The sequence below is a fragment of the Microcebus murinus genome, chromosome 11 (genome assembly GCF_040939455.1).
Source record: "Microcebus murinus isolate Inina chromosome 11, M.murinus_Inina_mat1.0, whole genome shotgun sequence".
Taxonomy (NCBI): domain Eukaryota; kingdom Metazoa; phylum Chordata; class Mammalia; order Primates; family Cheirogaleidae; genus Microcebus; species Microcebus murinus.
This window is the reverse complement of record NC_134114.1, coordinates 71001489-71024086: the sequence shown is the minus strand read 5'-3', so window position 1 is coordinate 71024086 and position 22598 is coordinate 71001489. Positions and strand designations below refer to the sequence as shown.

At 36.4% G+C, this 22598-nt stretch overlaps 1 protein-coding gene across 1 annotated transcript in view; it reads left to right on the top strand.

Annotated features, from left to right (window-relative positions):
* ELL2 (elongation factor for RNA polymerase II 2) overlaps positions 1-21130 on the top strand; it is a 79066-nt gene extending 57936 nt beyond the window's left edge. The window contains exons 5-12 of the mRNA XM_012773857.3: positions 449-708; positions 5951-6075; positions 6234-6321; positions 8159-8729; positions 11390-11453; positions 14952-15123; positions 17166-17210; positions 17302-21130. Coding sequence (XP_012629311.2) covers positions 449-708; positions 5951-6075; positions 6234-6321; positions 8159-8729; positions 11390-11453; positions 14952-15123; positions 17166-17210; positions 17302-17418 — 1442 coding nt within the window. The 3' untranslated portion in view covers positions 17419-21130. The remainder of the gene's footprint in view (positions 1-448; positions 709-5950; positions 6076-6233; positions 6322-8158; positions 8730-11389; positions 11454-14951; positions 15124-17165; positions 17211-17301) is intronic.
* The last annotated feature ends 1468 nt before the right edge of the window (positions 21131-22598 follow it).

Below are 22598 nucleotides of genomic sequence, written 5' to 3'. Positions count from 1 at the left end.
GATATTTGTAATTGATTGTGCATATATTTATTTAAGGTTAAAGATTTAGGTTCTGTATAACATCTAAGTTCTGTAAATAGCATAAGTGAGCATGGAAATTATTTTATTTCCATTTAACATGAAATAACCTACAATTTAAAAATATCCAGTCTGTTGTTAACAGTTTGTGTCACTAATTATTACCCATATGTAGCTAAGTGACCAAATTACATCTATAATCCATATTTATTCCAAGAATGATTTTATCAAAAAAAGTCCTAATTCATATTTTAGGTCATTTATTTAAAATGATTTCTGTTTACATGTCTCTTTAAAGTAAAAATGAAATAAAGTGGCTATTATTCCCTCCAGGAATGAAGTGGTACCTAAATCCGAGTTGTGGAAACTGAGATGCTTGTTATATTCTAACTTGCAAGTGTGTAACAATGTCTTTTCCACCGGACTTTAGGGAAAAGAGTGCAGATTCGGAAAGCACCGCAAGCCGTTTCAGATGCAGTGCCTGAGAGGAAAAGGTCAACCCCTATGAACCCTGCAAATACAATTCGAAAGACACATGGCAGCAGCAGTGTCTCTCAGCGGCCATATAGGGACAGAGTGATTCACTTACTGGCCCTGAAGGCCTACAAGAAACCTGAACTGCTTGCTAGACTCCAAAAAGATGGCGTCAATCAAAAAGACAAGAACTCCCTGGGAGCAATTCTGCAACAGGTGAGGACAGCCGGAGAGAGGTCCTTCTGCTTACCTTCTTGTTGAAAAATTCATTTAAAAAGGCTGTGGTCATTATCATCATTGTTGAGATAGGGAAATTTCAGGATCATTTTGATTAGTAGCATGTGAAATATGCTAATAACTCCTGAAGATTAAGTTAAATTGTCTTGCTTTAAGCATTTAATTAAAAACTAGTTGAAATGTGGGCATTATCTTTATTCTAGACAAACCAAATTTTGCCCTGAAATTCCATTAAAAAATAGGCAAGAAATTTTGGTTGTTTATTTTTAGTCTTGAATCACCTAAACTGGTGCCTTAATTTTCATTGGTTTAATGGGTGAAGTTGTACAGTGTATTCTATTGATCTTTGGTTTGTATAAGCCAGAATATTTTTGCCTACTAAATAGTTTAGAATTTCCTTGCACTGTATACTTTTTGCTGCCCTTATTACTCTACCTTTTTCTGTCACTGGGTGTACCAAGATCAGTCACTTGTCTGCATTAAAAGATACGAAAGTGTAAAGTACTCACTGTGGTCAGTTACCTTATATTCACAAGCTTAAGTATAAAACTAGGCCATTATTTTTGTTACAGTCAGTGGTCTATCAGACTCCTATGTATTTTTTATTTTCTTTTTTTTTTAACTTCTTATAATTTTCATACTGACTTCAGGTCATAAATGTTGGTTCGCATTCAGATCCACCATAAATAGTGATCCATCTCTTTTCTTTATTTTTTCTAAAGCAATAACATTTTCAAAGTTATTCTTTAAATTTTTTCATTTGAAAAAATCTACAGGTTTTCATCTATCATTCAAGAAATAATACTTTCAAGTCCATTTTTTCATCCATTATCTCTTACATTCAAGGCATGATACTAAATGTTATAAAAGGATAAACACATCATCTCTAGTTTGGGGTTAGCCAGTCCTCTAGGTATGTTAGTCAGTCTTAAGGATTTTTATTAAATCTTTTGAGCACTTTTTGAAAACACTTAATTTAAATCCGTATGTCACATAGCAGTTTTAAAAACAAGTTCAAAAGACAAGATGAAAGAGTGAATGAGGATGTGAGTGTGTGTGTTAAGTTTTATATTTAGAAAAGTGGAATCATGTTATAAATCACAAAACATTTGATAACTGCATTTCCAGATAGGCTATGAATTACCTTCTGGGTTAGAGGATGGAGAGGGCAAAATGACTACAGAGGCAGTTCACACAGAGACTACTATTGATGTATGGCAGTAGTTACATGATTATTTATATGTGTATAGATATGCACATCTAAGAATGTAGGACATGAGAATTATTAGTGCTGGTCATTTGGTATTATAGAACCTAGAGCATAATCTCATCCTGGCTGCAGGCTAGAATCCCCTGAGGAGCTTTTAAAAAAATGCCAGTGCCCGAAACCCCATACCAACTAAAGCCAAGCATCTAAAGGTGGGGCCAAGGCACCAATATTATATAAGGCCCTAATGATTCTAATGTGTGATATGGGTGAAACTACTGGCCTAGTGAAAACATAGATAGAAGGGCTAATGACATCTACCAGTTTTTGTTTTGTTTTTTTGAGCGTGTACCAGGTGCCAGACACAGTCTCATTTAATCCTCATAGAGAAGATAACAGAGGCATATTCAGAACTTTGACTTAAACCAGTTGTAAGTTCCCTTTCCTGAACATTCCTAGTAGCTTGCAAGAAAAATAAAATGGCTATACTCCAATGAAACTGAAAAAGTAGATATGAAAGTAAAAGAAAAAGAGCAGCAAGATACACAAATCATCCAAAAATTGGTTATTCTGTCCCAGACAGACTAATTGACAAACAAGTTACCTAAAATAATCAATCCTGCTTTGCCTATGTCAATAGAGATATTTGCTAATTTGTTACTTATACAGTAGTTTTTGACACTCTGTGAACATTATTAATTCATCAAAATAGTATATTTTTAAAATAAACTAAGATGTTGGCTCCCACTGAAATTTGAAAGATTGTTTTAAATTTAAAAATGCTTACCATCCACCAGGAAATTTAGTTTAATACTATTTATTACCAAATTGATATATATTAATAAAACTTCTTTTTCTTAGAATGACTATTTTCCTGAAAAAAATAAATTTTCAAAATCAGGGAAACAACTAGATAAAGCTGAATAATGTTCTTCTCAAGCTTAACATTTGGATATTTGGCTCAAGCTCAGCATTCATTCATTCAATTCAGTGTATTAAGTTAGAATGTACCAGACACTGTTCTAAATGCTAGAATCCCAAAATGACCCCAGTAGACAATCCCTGCCCTTATGGAGCTTATTCATGAGACAATTTCAGGTGGAGTGGGGAGTCAAGAAGAGCTGGGAGAGGGATCAACTACTTTGAATGGGGAGCTTGGGAAATGTGTTTCTCAGATGGTTATATTTTAGCCCAAGTGATGAGGAAGAGACAAGATCAGTTAGCACTTCTGGAGGCCTGGAGGAAGAGAAGGTTGTGTGTTCAAGATAGAAAGGGCAGAACACAGAAGAGAGAAGCAGAGGTTGAATACTAGAGAATTGCTGCCATGGGTAAGAAGCTTAGATTTTATTTTGAGTGAGATGGGAAATCATTACAGAGTTTTAAGATATGCTGTAATTTGATTTATACTTTTTAATAAGATCACTCAGACTTCTGTGGCAAGAATGGCTTAGGAGGCAGAAGTAGAGGAGAGAGACTACTGAAAAGAGCCTACAACGGAAATCCAGGCATGAAGTGTTGGTGGTTTGACCTAGTGTGAACAGTGGAGATAGTTTATTTTGTGGTAAGACTTGCCAGTGGATTGGGTATAGGGAGTGGGTGAGGGAAAGAATGAAATCTGTGATTATTGACTATGTGTGTGTCCTGAGCAACTGAATGGATATTGGGCCATTGACTGAGAAGGAGAGAGATAGAACAGGAATAGGTAAAAGGGGCAAAGGAGGGTCAGGAATTCTGTTTGAAATGGATGTTGTTAGACATATCCAATTGGAGATGGATGTCAATGGGTAATTACATATAAGGGTCTGGTGTTCAGAGACTAGTTGGGGCTGGAGTTATAAATATAGGAATTAGTAGCTTATAGATTGGGTATTAAAAGTTGCAGAGATGAATGAATTCATCTTAGGAGGGAATGAGGAGATTGAAGAAAACAGGACAGAAGAGCACTCGAGCATATAGAGCAGTGAGCAAAGGAGACTTAAACAAAGGTCCTGAAAAAGGAGGAGGAAACCAGAAGAATGTCCTATTACCCAAACCTAGAGAAGGGATTGCTGTGGAGGCAAGGCATTAGTATGTGTAGTGCTGAGGGTAATAGAAAATTGAAGGATTGTTGCATTTATTCCACTTAAAGAAATCAGGTTGTATCCTATATTATTCACAAATTTGAATTTTAAGATAAGCCTACTATTTTCTACTTTATAACAATAATATTAGAGTTCAGCTAAACTTAGAGAAGCATAAACTATCATATTTAATACTACTTTAAAAAGACACAGAAAGAAAGACTATCCCAGTAGAACAGGTAGGAATACCTTTCTCCTAACCTTAAAAATTACTTTTGGTTTGGCACATGAACCCATGTATTTGAGAAGTTAATGTCTTCTAAGCCTAGACACTCTAGGAATTGTAGTTAAGGGATAAGAAAAGATTACACGTGAGAATAAACTGTCTGACTAATAATAGTAATTTGAGGCTTCTTTTGGTTTATGTTTCCATTTATTGGTTTTGGGAATTTCAAAGACTTTGAATAAGTAAGTGGTTGTTTGGGAGAATTGACATATATAAGGAGCAAGCTGGGTTGTCCAAAAAAAGGACAAACTTATCAGAATTGACACTGTTCATGATAACAATTTCTGTTGATGACTAAAGGAAAGTTTTAACCCAACATTCAGACATTGTTTGGTTTCTACTTGATACAAGCGATAAAGGATTTTTATTGTGACTGGAAAGTAATGAAGTTAATGACCAGAAGTAAATAATGATGTTGGTAATACAGTAATTCCCCCTTATCCATGGTTTCACTTTCTGGGGTTCTGGTTACATGAGGTCAATCATTGTCTAAAAGTATTAATAGGAAAATTTCAAAAATCAATAATTAATGAGTTTTAAATTGCATGCTGTTCTGAGTAGCATGATGAAATCTCATGCTGTCCTACTCTGTCCCGCCCTGGGCATGAATCATCCGTTTGTCCAGCATATCCACACTGTATATGTGCTACCCACTCATTAGTCACTTACTAGCCATCTCAATTATCAGATCAACTGTTGTGGTATTACAGTGCTTATGTTGAAATAACTTTTATTTTACTTAATAATGGCCCCAAAGTACAAGAGTAGTGATGCTGGTACATTGTTATAATTCTTATATTTTATTATTATCTATTGCTGTTTATCTCTTTGCCCAATTTATAAATTAAACTATCATAAGTATGTATATATAGGAAAAAATAGAGGGCTGGGTACTAGCCACAGTTACAGGCATCAACTGGGGGTCTTGGAATGTATCCCCTCTACCCCTTGAGGATAAAGAGGTACTACTGTATATGTATTTTGGATTCCTTTGACTAGAAAATATTGATTTAAAAAATATCTTCCTAGGCCGGGCGCTGTGGCTCACGCCTGTAATCCTAGCTCTTGGGAGGCCGAGGCGGGCGGATTGCTCAAGGTCAGGAGTTCAAAACCAGCCTGAGCAAGAGCGAGACCCCGTCTCTACTATAAATAGAAAGAAATTAATTGGCCAACTGATATATATATAAAAAAAAAAAAAATTAGCCGGGCATGGTGGCGCATGCCTGTAGTCCCAGCTACCCGGGAGGCTGAGGCAGAAGGATCACTGGAGCCCAGGAGTTTGAGGTTGCTGTGAGCTAGGCTGACGCCACGGCACTCACTCTAGCCTGGGCAACAAAGCGAGACTCTGTCTCAAAAAAAATTAAAAAATAAAAAAATAAAAATAAAAAAAAATATCTTCCTCTATTTTTTTCCTAATGTAGGCTCCTTATTAGATTAAAAATATGACAAATGCAATGGCCATTCAGGGAAAAAACATTTGGCATATATATAAAACTTTAATTCCCAAAATGAAGTTAAATGGCTTTTATTGAGATCTGGCATGTACAAAACCAGCAATCCCTTTGGGGCCAATTGGTGTAATTATTTTCAGTATAAATCCTTAAGGTCACCTGTTAGGTTAGGGGATAGCAAAAATATCTAATGCTCTGTTTTTATACCATGTACCAGGTAGCCAATCTAAATCCCAAGGACCTCTCGTATACCTTAAAGGATTATGTTTTTAAAGAGCTTCAAAGAGATTGGCCTGGATACAATGAAATAGACAGACGGTCATTGGAGTCGGTGCTTTCTAGGTAAGTTCTTTTTTTCCTTTTTCTTTTTTTTCTTTAAAAATGATGTAAATAAATAATTATTTCAATCATTGTTTTCTTAGTGTTAAGGTGGAAAAGACAATCAAGGGTGAACATTTTTAAATTCTCTCCATAACACATAATATATGTGTCCTTTACAGAAAACTAAATCCATCTCAGAATGCTGCCAGCACCAGCCGTTCAGAATCTCCAGTATGTTCTAATAGAGACGCTATATCTTCTCCTCAGGTATTTCATGAGGTTATAGAATCATAGACCTCAGGGGCCAGCTAGTTGGTTCCTCTGATGTATAAAGTGAAGCTTGCCTGCCCAAAGCTACACAGCTAGTTCACGGCCAAGCTCAGCCTAGGACTTAAGTCTCGACTTCCAGCCCCATACGCTTTCCACTACACAGCAGTGTTTGTCAGAGTACTCAATGTGTGCCTTGCTTTCCATTTTTAAAGTTCATGTTTTGTTTTAGATTTTCTACTTTTCACTGTGGTCACTAACTGGAAGACTTATCCAGCCCCATATAATTCTCACATTATATGGAAAACTGAAAATGTTTAATGTTGTCTAAAACATGTTCTAGAAAAATATTCTTAGGGGAAAAATGGATTTGCAGGAAGCAAATAAATGAACAGCGATAGCATTTTCATGTATTTTCTTAAAACGTTTTTCGATTGGATCCTTATCAGAATACTTCCAATCAGGTTCTTCTCCAGTTTAGAGTTTTCCATAAGAGATTCAGTCCATCCTGGAAAAAGGTGGGTGGTCCTAAGCAGTACTACAGTTCAAGTCTGCCTGGCTCTCAGCTGACTGGCCAGCCTCAAAACTCTCTCAGTGTCTCTCCCAGGTTCTTTGGATGGACTGTGGGACAGACCTTCCCACCATAGTACTGCTGCCATAATGTTATGTCCCTCTCTGGACCCTGCTCCCAAGAATTAGGGAAACGTAGACGATGTATGGGAAACAGTAAGTGTGCCCTGAGCAAAAGGCTGGTCACATATCAAAAAAGGTTAAAACTTATAGTGAGGAACAGAGGAGGAGCAAAAAAACAAAGCAAAGTTCTGTCCTTGCATGTACAATGTCTGTGGAAGCATCACTTTTGATGCCAATGACTATAAAACTACTTCTACTCTGATCAAATTATATACTGGGTGCCAAGTAAATGGTGTTAAATTCAAAACAGAATAAATTAATCCATTAATTATTTTCTTTCAAGCTAAAATGCAAGGCACAGTATTACATTTAAGCATAAATATGAATTTATGTTTTATACTAATTGGCTGTCTAAATTTCCCTTTTAACTTAATAAACAACTATTTGTTCTTGCTGGATTGGGCTAATATTAACATAATTTTCTTTGAAGTACTAACACATTATTTAAATAGACCAGTTATTAACACTTATCTTCCAATCTGGTGAAGAGATATGTAAGGGTAAAAATGTTAAATTGCATTTCAACAGTAATAGAGATACTTACAGAAACTACTCTGAAAATGTTGGCTATTCCACTCTAAGAAAGATGAAATGATAAATGACAGCCATAACTGTCATAAATGACAGTATTCATAACTGGAGCATTTTAGCACATTAGAGATTAAAATAAGTAGAGGCTTACTGCCCTTTACCTAGCTGTGTTAGTTCTCACAGAGTCAAATGGTACAAATTGCTTTCTCCTCTCATTTAATATAACCAGGTCAATCATGGCCAGCAGTGGAGGGCAGCTGCCTCTGTTTAATACTCTCCTGAGTGCTATAATCCACAGAAATCAGCATAGTCTCTCTAGGAACTTAGAGTGAGGCTGTATGATCAGAAAGAATTTAGTAAACACTACAGGAGACATATATTTGCCAGATTCTGCTTTTTGACATTAGACATGAAAATTTATTTCACTTTTGGGTGATTTTTTGTTGTTTTGTTTTGGTTTGGTTTTTGCATCAGAACAGAGAAAGGTTAACACAACCCTAGTAATAGACTTAAGTATGAGTAAGGTTACTCAGTTGTTTAACTAGTCATGTATGTATTGAATTTATTGAATTTCAGTGCAAACGGCTCACTTTTTTCCTTTTCCTTCCCCCAGAAACGGCCTTTGGATTCAGATTTTATTGATCCTTTAATGAATAAAAAAGCCCGAATATCTCATTTGACGAACAGAGTACCGCCAACACTAAATGGTCATTTGAATCCCACCAGTGAAAAATCTGCTGCAGGCCTCCCGCCGCCCCCTGCAGCTGCCGCCATCCCCACCCCTCCGCCGCTGCCTTCAACCCATCTGCCCGTCTCACATCCTCCCCAGATTGTAAATTCTAACTCCAATTCCCCTAGCACTCCAGAAGGCCGGGGGACTCAAGACCTACCTGTTGACAGTTTTAGTCAAAATGGTAGCATCTATGAGGACCAGCAAGACAAATATACCTCTAGGACTTCTCCGGAAACCTTACCCCCTGGTTCAGTTCTACTAAAGTGTCCAAAACCTATGGAAGAAAACCATTCAGTGTCTCACAAAAAGTCCAAAAAGAAGTCTAAAAAACACAAGGAAAAGGACCAAATAAAAAAGCACGACATTGAGACTGTTGAAGAAAAGGAAGAAGACCTTAAAAGAGAAGAGGAAATTGCCAACCCAAGTAACTCCAGTCCGAATCCCAGTGGAGGTATTATACCTTTGTAAAACAACTAACTACATGTGCTAGATGAACTGGAAGAGCCTGATAGAGGATATTACCATGAGTTTGAGATTATATGGTTTATAATTAGTAACGCTTTTTTATTTTTTATTGGTTTTTTTTTTTAGTAATGGTTTTTTGTCAAATGACCATTTAATTACTAAGTTTGTTACCATAGATTACTAAGATTATTTATCTTTTAGGATTGTGCTTTTGAGCAGATTTTTTTTCATTTTACAGCAGTCATTTTCAGTCTCCTTTTGGCCAACTATTAAACATAGTTTCTATATCTCTTAATAAATGGCATTTGAAATTGACCCTAGTATCCTCCAGAGACTCCCTTTTACAAAGTGGACTTTGATGCTTTTTTTCTGTATCTTTTATGATATCGTACAACCTTAACACGACCTATTGCCAGTTTTGAACTGATTTAACCAGACACACAATTAGCAATAAAAACATTCATTTCCTTCTCAAAGAAACAGGGTCTCCCCGGCTTTAATTTATATTAGCACAGGGGAAATGTCAAATTTTTTATAAAACAGGCAAGGTACAATTACATTTGCAGATCCATAACATCATCTTCATTTGGAGTGAAAGCAATTTGTCTTTTACAAGGCCATTAGCTATTATTAGCTTAATAGATCTTAAGTTTTTTGTGTTTGTTGTTTTTAAGAGTCCTGTTTTGGTGAACTAACATCAATTATTATTTGTAAAATTTACCATTTCAGGATTTAGAGTGCTTAAAATCCAACTAGAGACCTAAAGAAGCTTAAAATAATGCTTTATCTTTAAAGAAAAGCTAATCAGTAGAAAAACTGCTTAATTGCTTCATCATTAAAAGCTATGACAAATTAGATTTTCTTTCTTTCTTTCTTTTTTTTTTTTTCAAAGTTGTCCTCTAAAACTTAAGGTCTTACATGCCAGCACATAGAAGATCCAAGTTCATCATTTGGGATTGCTGCCAATTTTTAACACAGAATAACAAAGGCAAAATTCCCCAGAAAAATACAACTTTAGAAAAGTCACTTTGATGAACAGAGTTGTAAGGAGTGTTATCTTTCTGTATTTTAGTCATAACACTGAAAGTTTATAATCCTTAGATTTAACTGACTGTTTTTGCCATGCAAGAGAAACCCTGATTATTTTCTTTTAGTGGTACTTCCAAAGGAGTTGTAGAATATGATACAGTACATATTGACCTAGATTGGGTATATTGCATGTCAAAGTATATCTGTTGAAATATTTCAATCAGTGTAATACTACAATGGTCCAAGGATTAGGTGTAAGCTTTTTTCCTTCAACACTCTTATACTTGAGTTCGTCAGGTCTGAAAAAGACATGAAGGAAGAAGTAAAACTCTGTGTTCAGAGTTAATAAGCCAATGGGTATACCCCACTGTCTAAACTTCCCACCTTCAAATGGTGATGCTGAGTCAGAGGCTAGTGTTAGGAGGACTGGATTCCAGTGTGTTGAGACCTACAGCAGAGATTTCAGTGTTCTGAGAGTTGGAGACCTGGAGAAGCAGATCTACTACTGTCTTTGAGTCCTTTACTGAGGATAGTATCTTTTAGAGCCAATTGGGACTATTACAAACTGAGAACAGATCCAGACCCACATCTCCTGCATCTTTTGGCACTTATCTGGTGTCTGTGGCAGAGGGAAAGCCAGATGACTTGTACTTGATACCTTTTCTTTCAAGACTCAGGCTGTTATAAAAGGCATGCTTTTGCCTAAGCCTGAATCAAACATATATAGGTGAACAATGTGCCCACAGAGTCTATATAATTTGTTTAGTGTACTTTGTCCTTTAAAGTATTTAATAGTAAACTGACAAATAATGTTCACTTTTGTATTATATGTTTGTCAGCAGACATGGTTAGGGTTTGAGTTATCAGTTTAACTCTGCTTTGAGTGATAAAAAATTACCCTAATAAAAAGTCTAAACGTAGCCCCTGGGAATGGTATATGTAAGCAAATGGAATACTGAGGAATTTATACACTTTCATAACATAACCCTAAGTGACTGGCACTTTTTTGTCCCAAGGGGGAAAAAGTTCTACTTAGTATTATGAGAGCTAGAGATTAGAGGAATGTAAATCAATATTAAACAATACCTTATTTTAAATTACCTTAAACCAATGGGAAAACTTCCTACCCACTTCCACTGTCTGCATACAAAAAAGAAAAGCAATAAAAATACAGTGACTAAAGCAGTCTGCTACCTGACTTTATTGTCTCATCTGCCTTGTTTGAATCTCATGAAAAGTAGATGTTGATGTAAAATTTGTATCTCCCATTGTCTGGCTGCATCTGCCACCACAATCTTTGAATTGCTGGGCAGATGCCACAACTGTTGTTGAAAGAATAGAAGATTGACCTTGGGTTAAGATGGAATTCCTTTATTGTGCAGACACTGCAGTAGCCAGGGTGCTTTAAATGCCTGGCGTCGGTTCTGCTGGCGCTGGTCATAGGGCCTCTATTGTTCGTGTTCAATTGTATTCCTTGCTCACTGTTGCTTATTGAGATGGGAGAATAGAATTTGAGGAAAAGTGTTCCAGATGTTTCTAATCTATTTTAGAATTATAGGCATTTGATAACCTTACTGGTTGATGAACGCTTTGAATTATTATTTTTTTTTTCCATAGGAGTTAAAGAGGGTTGCATTGCCTCCACGGAACGTTCAACAATTGAACTCCCAGATTATTTGATGTAAGTTCATATGTCTGCCAATGGAGACAGCTGTTTAATTTTAGAAAGTTTACAAATTCTTTTCCCATAATTTGCAAATCAGAAAAGTAAGAAGTTCCAGATATAGAGTCCCAGAGCCACCCCTGCAATTGAAAGGCTGCCATTAAGTGGCCTTTCCCAAGACTTCTCAAGTCCACCCTTGTCAGCATGCACAGGTTTTGCCTCCCCCTGCTCTGAGCTGCATTCGTTGGCCTTTAAGTATAGAGAAGCCTGTCCTTTGTTCCAGGGCCAGGCAAGCATTTGATTATGGAAGATTTCAGGGATCCGACTGTTCAAAGCTGACAGTCTATCAACGCACAGTCATTCACTTGGGCCCCCCAAAGGGACAGTTTATTACTGACAAAGTGCTTGAACCACTGCACTTAATAGTACAAAGTAGAGATAGATTGATTTGTATTTAAATAAAGTTCTGCCTTGAAATTAATTTTCAAAGGAGCGACTAGTAGAAATCTCATTTTACTTTAGTACTGGTATAATGTTTTTCTTGTTATGACAACAAGTTGCTAAATGCTGAGCTGGGGACATTTTTGTAACTGGTTATCACAGAAATTATAACTTGGACACATAATTCTAGCTTTTTTTACAGGATAAAAGGCTTCTGTAAGAAGAAAATAATTAAGTTGCAAGAGCCTGAAAAAATTGAAAGTGATGGGGCAAACAGCTCTGACTGCACATAGCTTTGAAAATGAACAAATGTGCAAAATAACTTGAATGTAGAATGAAAATGGAATCTGGGCTGTATGAATTTTTTTTTCTGTTAGTAGTAGCTCACAGTGGGCAAAGTTAAGCTATGCTATTTAGCCGTGCTCATGTCCAGAGTAGAAAACATTTTAGATTTAAAACATGTCACTTCTTAATAGTAGTGGGAAAGCTATACTTTTTGGGGAATGATACAGCCTGAAACCATAATGCTGGTTATCATCTCTTAACTAATAGGAACCCAAGAAACCATGCTGTGTACTCTCTCATCTGAGGGTAGTATATGATTTTAGAGACCTGAGGGGGAGGCTTGAAAGGTAGCTACCATCAGGTTGGTAGGTTGTCAGCAGCCCGGCACCTAGGACCACCACTGGCTCTGCTGCTGAGCGAGTTCACTTCTCCAACTACAAATCACTTCTCCTGAAAAGTCTTCTGAAAGTCAGCCTCCTCAAATACCAACTGCCAGTACAGTGCTCTCATTCTCCTGTGGTGGATTTTGAATTCCTCTTTTTTATAATAGTGACGTATACTTGTTACATATGACAAAATCAGGTGGGGAGACTAAAATATAATGCCAAACTTTTCCCCATGGATCCTAGGCTGGTACTGCCAACTTAGTTAATTCTGTTATTTAAAAGGTTTTTTTAAGGTTACTGATTTAAGGGTGGTTGCTGGATTTGCCTTAATGCCTTTCTGTATATTTGTCTTATTTCTAGTGCTTTGTGATGGTTTGCTTAATTTATTTAAGTAAAAGCAATTTTTAAACAAAAATTAAGTCTTATATAAGTATAGCAAATATTTTAAAAATGGTGAGACAGCATGAATTTTCAGAAAAATTACCAATAATACAGAACTTAAATTGCCTCGTAAGAAAACTGAAAGGACATACTACAAAACCTAAATGATTGCATTTGAATAATTCTTACTTAACTATAATATTTCCAATTTTTATATAATGAGAACACTTTTGTGGCTTGTGGTTGTGAGTTGCCCTGTTTAAATTTGTTTGCATCACTGCATTAAGAGCCAACCATAGAACCATAACAATCTTTGTTAAAAATAGTGAAATGCTGTCTATTAAAATGCCAGTATAGTCTCTTTAATAGCAATACAATTATTGGCCAATTTGGTATTTTTCCCTAAGGAAATTATTAATATTAAATAAAATACTGGGGGGGGGTGATTTTGAGAAAGTGGGATAAATATATAATAAATTAAATCTGAGTTGCAGGATTGGTTTAGCTAGCCATTTTGTTGATACATGCTTATCCCCAGGGACCTCTTTTTACCCTGAGGCTCCCTCTGGTGTAGAGTCAGGACAACCGGTGTCTGGGAAGCACAGCTTCACTGCTTGGCTAGCCGTGTTCCTTTTATAGCTAAGACACCAGGAGGGCAGCTGCACATCAGCATACTATCGCTGTCTCAGTTACACTCAGAAAATTAAACCTCCACACTAACTCAGCATGAATAAAAATATTAATGAGGACACTAAGTTTGCTCACTGCATCACTTTTCTCACATTTCCTACTAGGCATCTGTGATATAGCAATTTAAATAAAACGGGCAAGATTATATAAAACCATTTGGAGAGGACTTAACCCCAAGATTTTAGCCCAGTTAAGAATATATGTGTCCCCCCAGGGGACATCCTGAAGCTCCTGTCACCTGCCCAAAATTGCTTTGAAATGTCAATTTTTAATGCAAAAAGTCAAGGGAATTTTGCATACTGTGGCAGGAGCACATAGTGCCAAGAACCAGACAATTCCCAGATCCACAAACAAATATTGCTATGTCTTTTAATGTTAAAATACTATTTTAATTCGCTTAGCACTGAATAAATTGACACTCTAGAAAAATGGCCTTAACTTACCATGACCCTTGGGGTATTCACACTCCAAAGTAAAATACAGATTTGTGACGTTTTATTAAGAATGTAAATTATTAGACTAACAGTACAACACTGGCTTTCTGTTCAACATAGTATGATGTTTAAGTGTTTGAAAAGAACTAGGGAAATGTACCATTTGGGTCTCTCATTTTAAAAAATGGTCAGTAATTTCCCTTATGTGTTTTATGTATTTGCCTAGTCATAAATATGAGGAAAGGGATAGAGGAAGCAAGCCTGAGGCACCTTGTTGAAGATTTCTGCTGGTAACATGTCTGAAAGACCAAAAGACAGACTGCCTCTCGTAAAGTAATGAGTCCAGAGAGAGCTTTGACTTCAGCACTTAGTGACTGCGTGACATTCTCCTGGTTTCACATTACCCACCGAGTCCTTCTGTCTCGATATAACTCATAACACATGGGTTGGCCTCTACTGTTAGTGTGGTAGTGAATTATTTTGGACAAAGGTTCAGGAAGCTAGATCTATGTCTATATTGTTTCTTCTTGCATAGTTGCACTTTAATTCTGTAACTAACATGTCTTTTACATTTACTCTCCTTCACTGAAGCTCTTAAGTTCTCCTGTGTGATAATTTCACCTGGAAAGTGTTTGAAGGAGGGATCTGGTAGCAAACCCATGGCAAAGCATTATTAAATACTAGTGATACATGCATGGATATAGTTTCTAAATATTAGGGTTTTTTTAAAGTAGGGCATTAAATATATACAACTATTATGTATTTATAATAATGAAAAATAAAAAATTTAAAACTAAGTAATAAAAACATCTAAATATTTGGTTTAAATCTCAGACTTGTGCAATCATGTTTATTATATAGTTTCTCTCCATTTGTCTTTTTCCTTTTTCTCTTATTAGAAAATATATCGCTATCGTCTCCTATGAACAACGCCAGAATTACAAGGATGACTTCAATGCTGAGTATGATGAGTACAGAGCTTTGCATGCCAGGATGGAGACTGTAGCTAGAAGATTTATAAAACTAGATGCGCAAAGAAAGCGCCTTTCTCCGGGCTCAAAAGAGTATCAGGTAAATGGATTTGCTCGTAGGTGGACTGACTTGTTTTTGCCTTCATATTTTGCCTTCTTTCTTTCCCTGCCCCTACCCAATCCCATCCATCCCACTGGCCTTTACAGCAAGTCCTCTGGTAGTTCAAACTAAATATTTGAAATAGCTCTTGAAAATAGGTTAGCACAGTAAACCTGTATTTCTACCAGTGGAAAAAATGTTGCGCACCTATAACATAGTATATGGTGTATTATGAAAAACACCAAACACAACTAAATAGGAAAAAAGTTGAATCTTGAAGTTCATTTAAATATTTGATTAAGACTATAGTGCCTAGGGCTAGTGCTGTCCCCCAGAACTGTGCTGTTTCCAAGTAAATTTTTTACAATTATTTTTTAAAGAAACCCCAGTCTGACACAGAATAGGGAAGATATAGACATAGGATATAAAGGGTACTTAATACCACAGCGGTGTGGGATTTAATTGAAAAAAAGTTTGGTACTTCTAGCTATTCCAGAGTCTGACCTTTGTTAGCTAGTGTTAGTCTGTTTCCACTTCCCTACTTTAAGTGTTAATATTACTGCAGGTGACAAAGAGCAATAGATGCCTGACCTGCCTCCTGGGTTTTTTTTTAATAGTTCTTAGCAAAAGGATTAACAGAAGTGAGTATTTCCTTCCTCGTGTAGGCCAGATAACTATGTGGTACTTCACAACTATGAATGGTATGGTGCCTCTAACCCTGCCTTCTACCACTAGTTCTGACTGGAACCCACAGATGACAATGGATGAGTTTTCCCATAATAGGAAAAAAACAGCCCAAGAACATTTGTGTCCTAGAGATTCACTAATGGGCATTAGTCTTTTCAGCAAGCTAGTGAAAGTTATAGAAGACTTTGCCAGAGTAATCAGTGTTTGGGTTGTAAGAGGTTGGTGATATGGTGTTTTGGGGTTTATTTTTTCTACATAATTATTTATGAGTGTACATGATTATATTCAACTAAAATGTAATTCCAAGGATTACTTAGTGCTAAGAGTGGGCTCTGGAGCCTCACTGCCTGGTTCAGATCCCCAGCTCTGCCATTTAATATTCGTATGGCGTTGGGCAAGTTACTTAATACCACTTTGCCTCAAATTCCCCACCCATAGAATGGGATAATCATAGAGTTGTTGTGAGGAATAAATGTAAGTAAACATTTTTAAATGGCTTATGTCCATGCCTGGTACTTGGTAAATGGTGCTAGCCAGGTAGTTTCCCCAGCCACCTGGTCCCTCCAGCAGCCCCAAGGCAATCATTATTACTAGTGCCCATTGTACCCTTTCAGAAGTGTGTTTATGTGTGGTGTGTGTGTATGTCATATATATATAAAAAATATGTATGTGTACATGCAAGTATATTCACATATGCACCATATTTAATCAAATCTGAGGTTTCTTCAATTGTAAGATGCACCCCGTGACTTACAGTATGATACGTTATTGTTTATCCTGGTTTCATCAAAATGGGAAGAAATTAGCATCTTATAAGTAATGAAATCCTTAGAATATAATACTATTCTCTTGCTCCCTTTTAACACATGGTATCAAACTGCCCATATTGTTTTGCACTTTGCTTTTTTCACTAAACAATATAATGCATCCTAGAGAATTTTTTATATCAGTACATAAAGCACTTCCCCATTTTTTAATGGTCTCTTAGTATCCTTTGTGTAGATTGATGGACATTCTGATTTTGTTTGCTGTCTTTTGCTGTACAAATAGTGCTGCAGTGAATAACCTTGTATATGCGTCATTTCACTCAGGGTCAAGTATATCTGTAGAATAAGTAAGGATTGCTGAGTCAATTTTGCATTTGCTATTATAGCTGTTGCCAAATTGCCTTCCATAAAGATTGTACCAAGTTACATTCCCACCATCAATATTTCCTACACCCTTGCTAAATGCATGTTACCTATTTGTATTGCCCTCCCACAAAAAACATTGTTCTCTTCATCTTCTACAGTTGTCTTAAAAAAAAAAAAAAAAAAACATTGTTCTCTTCTGATTTCTAATTTTTAATTTTGTAGAGTGTTCATGAAGAAGTTTTACAAGAATATCAGAAGATCAAGCAGGTAAATATTATCACTGTTGATTTTCTGACCGGTAGTTGAGAAATGTTATAAATTGTGCAATCTAATTCCTCACTGTTTTTTTCCTCTGCAGTCTAGTCCCAATTACCATGAAGAAAAATACAGATGCGAATATCTTCATAACAAGCTGGCTCACATCAAGAGACTAATAGGTGAATTTGACCAACAACAAGCAGAGTCATGGCACTAGACCTCTGCTTGGACCAGAAGATGTGAATAAACTTAATTAAGCTTATTTATTTAAAATTCCAAATGAGTTGCTCTAGATTCTAAAAAGATGAAACTTTGTCTGTTGAAAAGTTTCAGTATTAGTAAACATGAGTTTTTTTTTTTTGTTTTTTTTTTTTTCCATTTTACTTTGCTTCCCTGCATTTCAAAGCTGCTTTTTTCTGGTCCTCTTTCTCCCCCTCAAGACTTGTGTTTGTTAATAGAAATAATTTTATAGGTATTGGGGATCCAGTGTCTATACTTCAAATCAGTTTTTTTTCCTCAAAAACTTGTGTTTGTCATTAGAAATGATTTTTTAGATATTGGGGATCCAATGTTCACACTTAAAAGTTGTGTGTGTTTGAAAAAAAGAGTAACGTGCAAGGTGAAATGCTTTTGGATAAACATAAGCCTATTTTCTGACCTTTCTTAATGCGAACTCTTTGCCTTAAGTGGTAGAATATTTAGAAATTTGCACAAAATACAAAAAAAATTAAAACATTGTCTTGGAGGGTTAAAAAATAGAAAGGTATATGAGATATGTATATGTGTCTAGATTTACATACGCATATGTATTTACAGACTGACTCGATCTAGAACATTAAATCCACCCTGCAAGTTAACCCCCCATTGCAATGGTTGCCTTAAGGTGTTTGCTAGTTATGTACATAGTGTGGTTAATCATTAGCTACACTGCTTCCCACTTGATTAGAGCAACGGGAAGCATACTGTGGCCTACCAGCGTCTGGAAGTGTGTGCTCAACCTGTATGTGTGCAGAGGTGGTGTGGATGTGAGCGTGCATGAAGGAAAAAAAGCTGCTACTTTCAGTAGGCCAAACGCTCAGGTTAAACAACTGACGAGTGTTACTGTAGGGTTTGTTTTGTTTTTGTTTTTGTTTTCTGTCAAATTGCTACTTCTTTTGTGGAAGACAAAAGCATTTCCATTTCAACAGTTTGTCAGCTTTATTAATGTCGGGCAAAAATTGATATGTTATGAAAATGAAACAGATCTATAGTTTTGGGGCAAAATTATAAAATTAAATGTGTAGGTAACCTATTTATATACTGCTATAAAGTATTTTTTGAAGAGAGATATGCAAAGAAACTATTACCTACATGAGATGTATATTTAAAGATTTTTTTTTTCATCCTGGGTGCCAGGAATATAAAGAAGAGTGGATATATTTAACCATAACATACTGTGATTCATCAAACAGCACAAGCTTTCATTTCATGGAGTTTATCTGTTGACGTTGATTTAAACTATCACTTGTTTTATCATGTGGGAACATAAGTTATGTGGTCAAAAATATAAGGATTTTGAACTAATGTTGATTCAAGTTGTGTTGTCTTATTGTATTGTCTTTTCAAAGTGCTGCCAGTTGAAAAGGGAAGCATTATGTTTACAAATCTGTTTTGAAATGTTTGCCAAAATTTTGGTAGTGTCTTTAATAAAGATATTTGTCTCCAGCATCCAGAAAAATAAATAAGTAATGTTGTTGTGTATCACTGTAAACCAGAAAATGTTGGTATCTAAAAAACATGAGAGAGTGTGTGGATTAACTTTTCTCTTTAGAGTTTTTCTAAAACATTAAGTGGAAAGATGAGATACTATATTAAAAGTATACACAAGTGTACAGACTATACAAAGACTGAAACAAGATCCTTTTGCACTACAAGTCTATAACATTACTGCAGAAATTTTATTTCTATGTCGCATGGACCTCTAGGGAATTTCTATTTCTTTTAGCATTGAGATCCCTGGTGCTCTTCCTTTTACCTCAAAATTGGTACAATCATTATTAAATGTTAATTTATTTCAAACTTTCAATTGAAAAAAGAAAAGGGATAAATTTGGTCCTCATATTATTATGGTAGAGTCTCCTGAGGGGTGTGTCTATAGGTAATGACCTATTTCTTAGATATCTTAGCCTTTTAATCAAAGATTGTGTGCTATTTGCTATGAGCAATGTTTCTCAAAAGCAAGGTGCTCAGACCATTTGCATCACCCAAATTAGAATCTCCGGGAATAGGGCCCCCAAATATCTACATTTTCACAGATTTCCTGTAGGTGACTTTTACAAGCTAAAGTATGAGAACCACTGGCTTGGATGTAGCTCTTAGTTCTTGAAATCTTGAACTGAAGGTCAGCTGTTGACTTTTATTTTTAAGCCTATCACTATCAGCAGGTACAAATCACTTTTCCCCTGTGCATGATCTGAGGTGCCCCCTCAGTTGTTTCACTGCCAACTCTTATGTCAGAACTTGTTTACAAACAAGCCCTCCAGTTGGTTAATTGTTATGCAATTAACCTATCCTCTACATCAGCACGTCTTCTGGTTCACATGTTGGGTAACAGTGGAAGCTGGAGATGCTTAATGGAAATCCAGCATTAGACTTGACCACGTACCAGTGAAAGCCTTAATTTAGATTTTTGTTGTATACATTGGACAGATCTTACATAATGTTTATCTGTCTATTGCAAATTTGAGAGTTACAAATCTCTGGATCTGCTATCACCCAAGGTTGCATGTCTTTTGACAATGGGCATGAGCCTATTAAAATATTTATAATCATTTTTCATCACCTACTGCAAGATTTTGACACTCTTGCAAATGATTGCTGTAGGAATGGGTGGCCACTTGGTATCAGTCACTCTGATGGAAGATTTTATTTTGTTTTTTGGAAGAACAGTACGTGTGTGTAAAAATTGTGATTAGAGAATGAGTTGTGTTGTCTTTTCCATCACATTTCATCTAAAATAATTTGAAGGATTCTTTTTACCAACACCCTTAAATCAACTCCAGACTGAATGAGCAGCTAATTTAAAATAAACTGAAAGAATATATTAACTAGACGTGGAGTTTTTTAAAACATGGGTATTTCAACTCCTACCTTATTAGTTATTTTCCTCGGAATACTTTAGAGGGATTAACTTTCAACTCTCCAAGTAGTAAAGGATGTTTAATACTTGCTCTCACAAAAGTAATTGGTGTGGTGAGTTTGTATTCTATGCATTGCTTATAAAAATTCAGTATTAATTTTCTTTCTCTCTGATTGATCTTATCGCCTTTGTAGGAGTTTTTTTTAACAAATGCATACTCGCATGTTGGAAGCAAGATGTTGAAATGAGGTTTAGGCAAAAATGGTCCATCAGTTCAGACACTCTGCTTGGGTGCCTTACCCTTTCCATTACTGCGTGCTTTGCTTCTGGAACTTGGCTAAAACTCTCTAGCCAATTCGTCTTATTTCTAGCAACATGAGTGTCGAGTCACATATGCTTGGTATATGCCTTTACTACTTTTGAAGTTCTACAGTTTATTACTTGCCCAAGTGTTACTAAATCCTTATGTGTACTGGATGAGGAAAAAATTCTAGCCAGCACTTTGAAAGGAACATTTTGGGGAAGACTTTTGACTGGCACTACTAAATGAAGGCCGCAGAGGATGTTATCAATGTAATGTTATTTGTAACCTGAAAATTGAACAAGGGTGTGAGGCTCATTTCAAATGATTTTGAAGTGTTAAAATATATATATATATATCTATGCTGTTTCTCAGCTGTTCCACCCAAACCATGTTAGGACTCTCAAAGGTAAAATGTCACAGGGGCTTTTCAGTTGTTGCTGAGCTCAGTTATGGCGGTCCCTGTTGTTCTACACCAATTTCAGTTCAATAAAAATGTTAACTTTGCAATTCTGGTACTTGTTTTTCCTTTGTCTCATTTCAAGGCTCTTCTTTTGTTTTAAAAAACAAAAAACAACCCTATGACAAAGTGTTCTCTGATGCCCTAATGTAAATGTTCTACCCGGGACAGAGACATTGCTTGTCAATGACTCTAGGAAGTGGGTCAGGGTATTTGCCCTAGGACCTTGCCTGTTTTATTAGTGTAAGGCATGCCTTCTGGAGACATCTTCTGCTAGGGGAGCAATAATCTTACTTACCATTTATTGAGGGTTTTCCATTCCCTTTTTTTTTTTTTTTTTTTTTTTGCATGCACTGCAAAGTCTGTTTTTCCTCAGCACATGTTATCTCTGTTTTACAGGGGAGTAAACTGAGGCATGGAGAAGTTAAGAAACTTCTCTATCACACAGCTATCTTATGGCAGAGCCTGGGAAGCCTGACCCTAGCATCTGTGCTCTTTAACCACTTCTCCCTGCTGCCCCCCATCTGTTTATATGGGGTAAGACTACTATTCCCAAAGTGACAATTCAGTGACACCACACTTGATTCCAAAGAGCCTTGAATGTGGGGGTCACAGTGGTGCCTAGATTATTCTCAGTTGATTTGTCAGAAATGATAGAATATGTTTGAAGGGAGTTCAAAATATTTTTTGAGGAAAGGTCATTTCCCCTGTGTTCCCCTGACTTGTGAATGGATATAGTCTTAACAGTAGGCTATTTGAAAGTTGGCCAGTGCAGGTAGAGGTTAGAGGGAGGAGTCCAGCCTTGTAATCATATCATTTCCTCTTTATAGTAAAAGGCTATCAGGAACAGACTCCATCTGAATGAGACATAAGGACATCCTCCTTGCTAAATCCTTAACCTCCAATTTCTGAAAGTTTTCTGAAGAGATAATGGAGGAAAAGAAGAAAGCCTCAATTGAGCATTGATATTAAAAACCTAGAACAACTCATGCCAGTGGTGCCTCTGGCCAGGTTTCCAAGAAGCCTGAGAGTGAGTGAGGTCCTGGATGTTGTCATTGTGTGGGAAGCCCTCCCCTGCTAGACCTTGGACAGTGAACGTGCCTTTTAGCATGACTCCCTGCCCTTAGCTGGAAAGTGAAAATATGTCTCCTTACTGGGGTTGGAAGGAGGGTCATTATTGTTTGTAAAGCATTTGGGATTTCTGTGAAAAAGTAGCTAAATTACAGATTATCTGCCAAAGGCAATAAGAAATGTTTGTTGAAGCATTATTTTCCAAGTGAGAATGAATTGATTTTGACTGATTGCAAAGGGGGCCAAATTAGAGGCAGGAGGTTCCAAGGTGGGGTGATTGGGGTATGTTTTATTGAATCTAGATGTCCACATACTGTTGTTTTTACCTTTCTGAGATTTGGACAAGATACTGGCAGTGGCAGAAGGAGGCTCTGATGTTTTATAATTGCTTAAGTCTCAAGCTGGGGGTCGGATGATTCTGCCCGGGTGTTAGGGTAGAGATGTGTC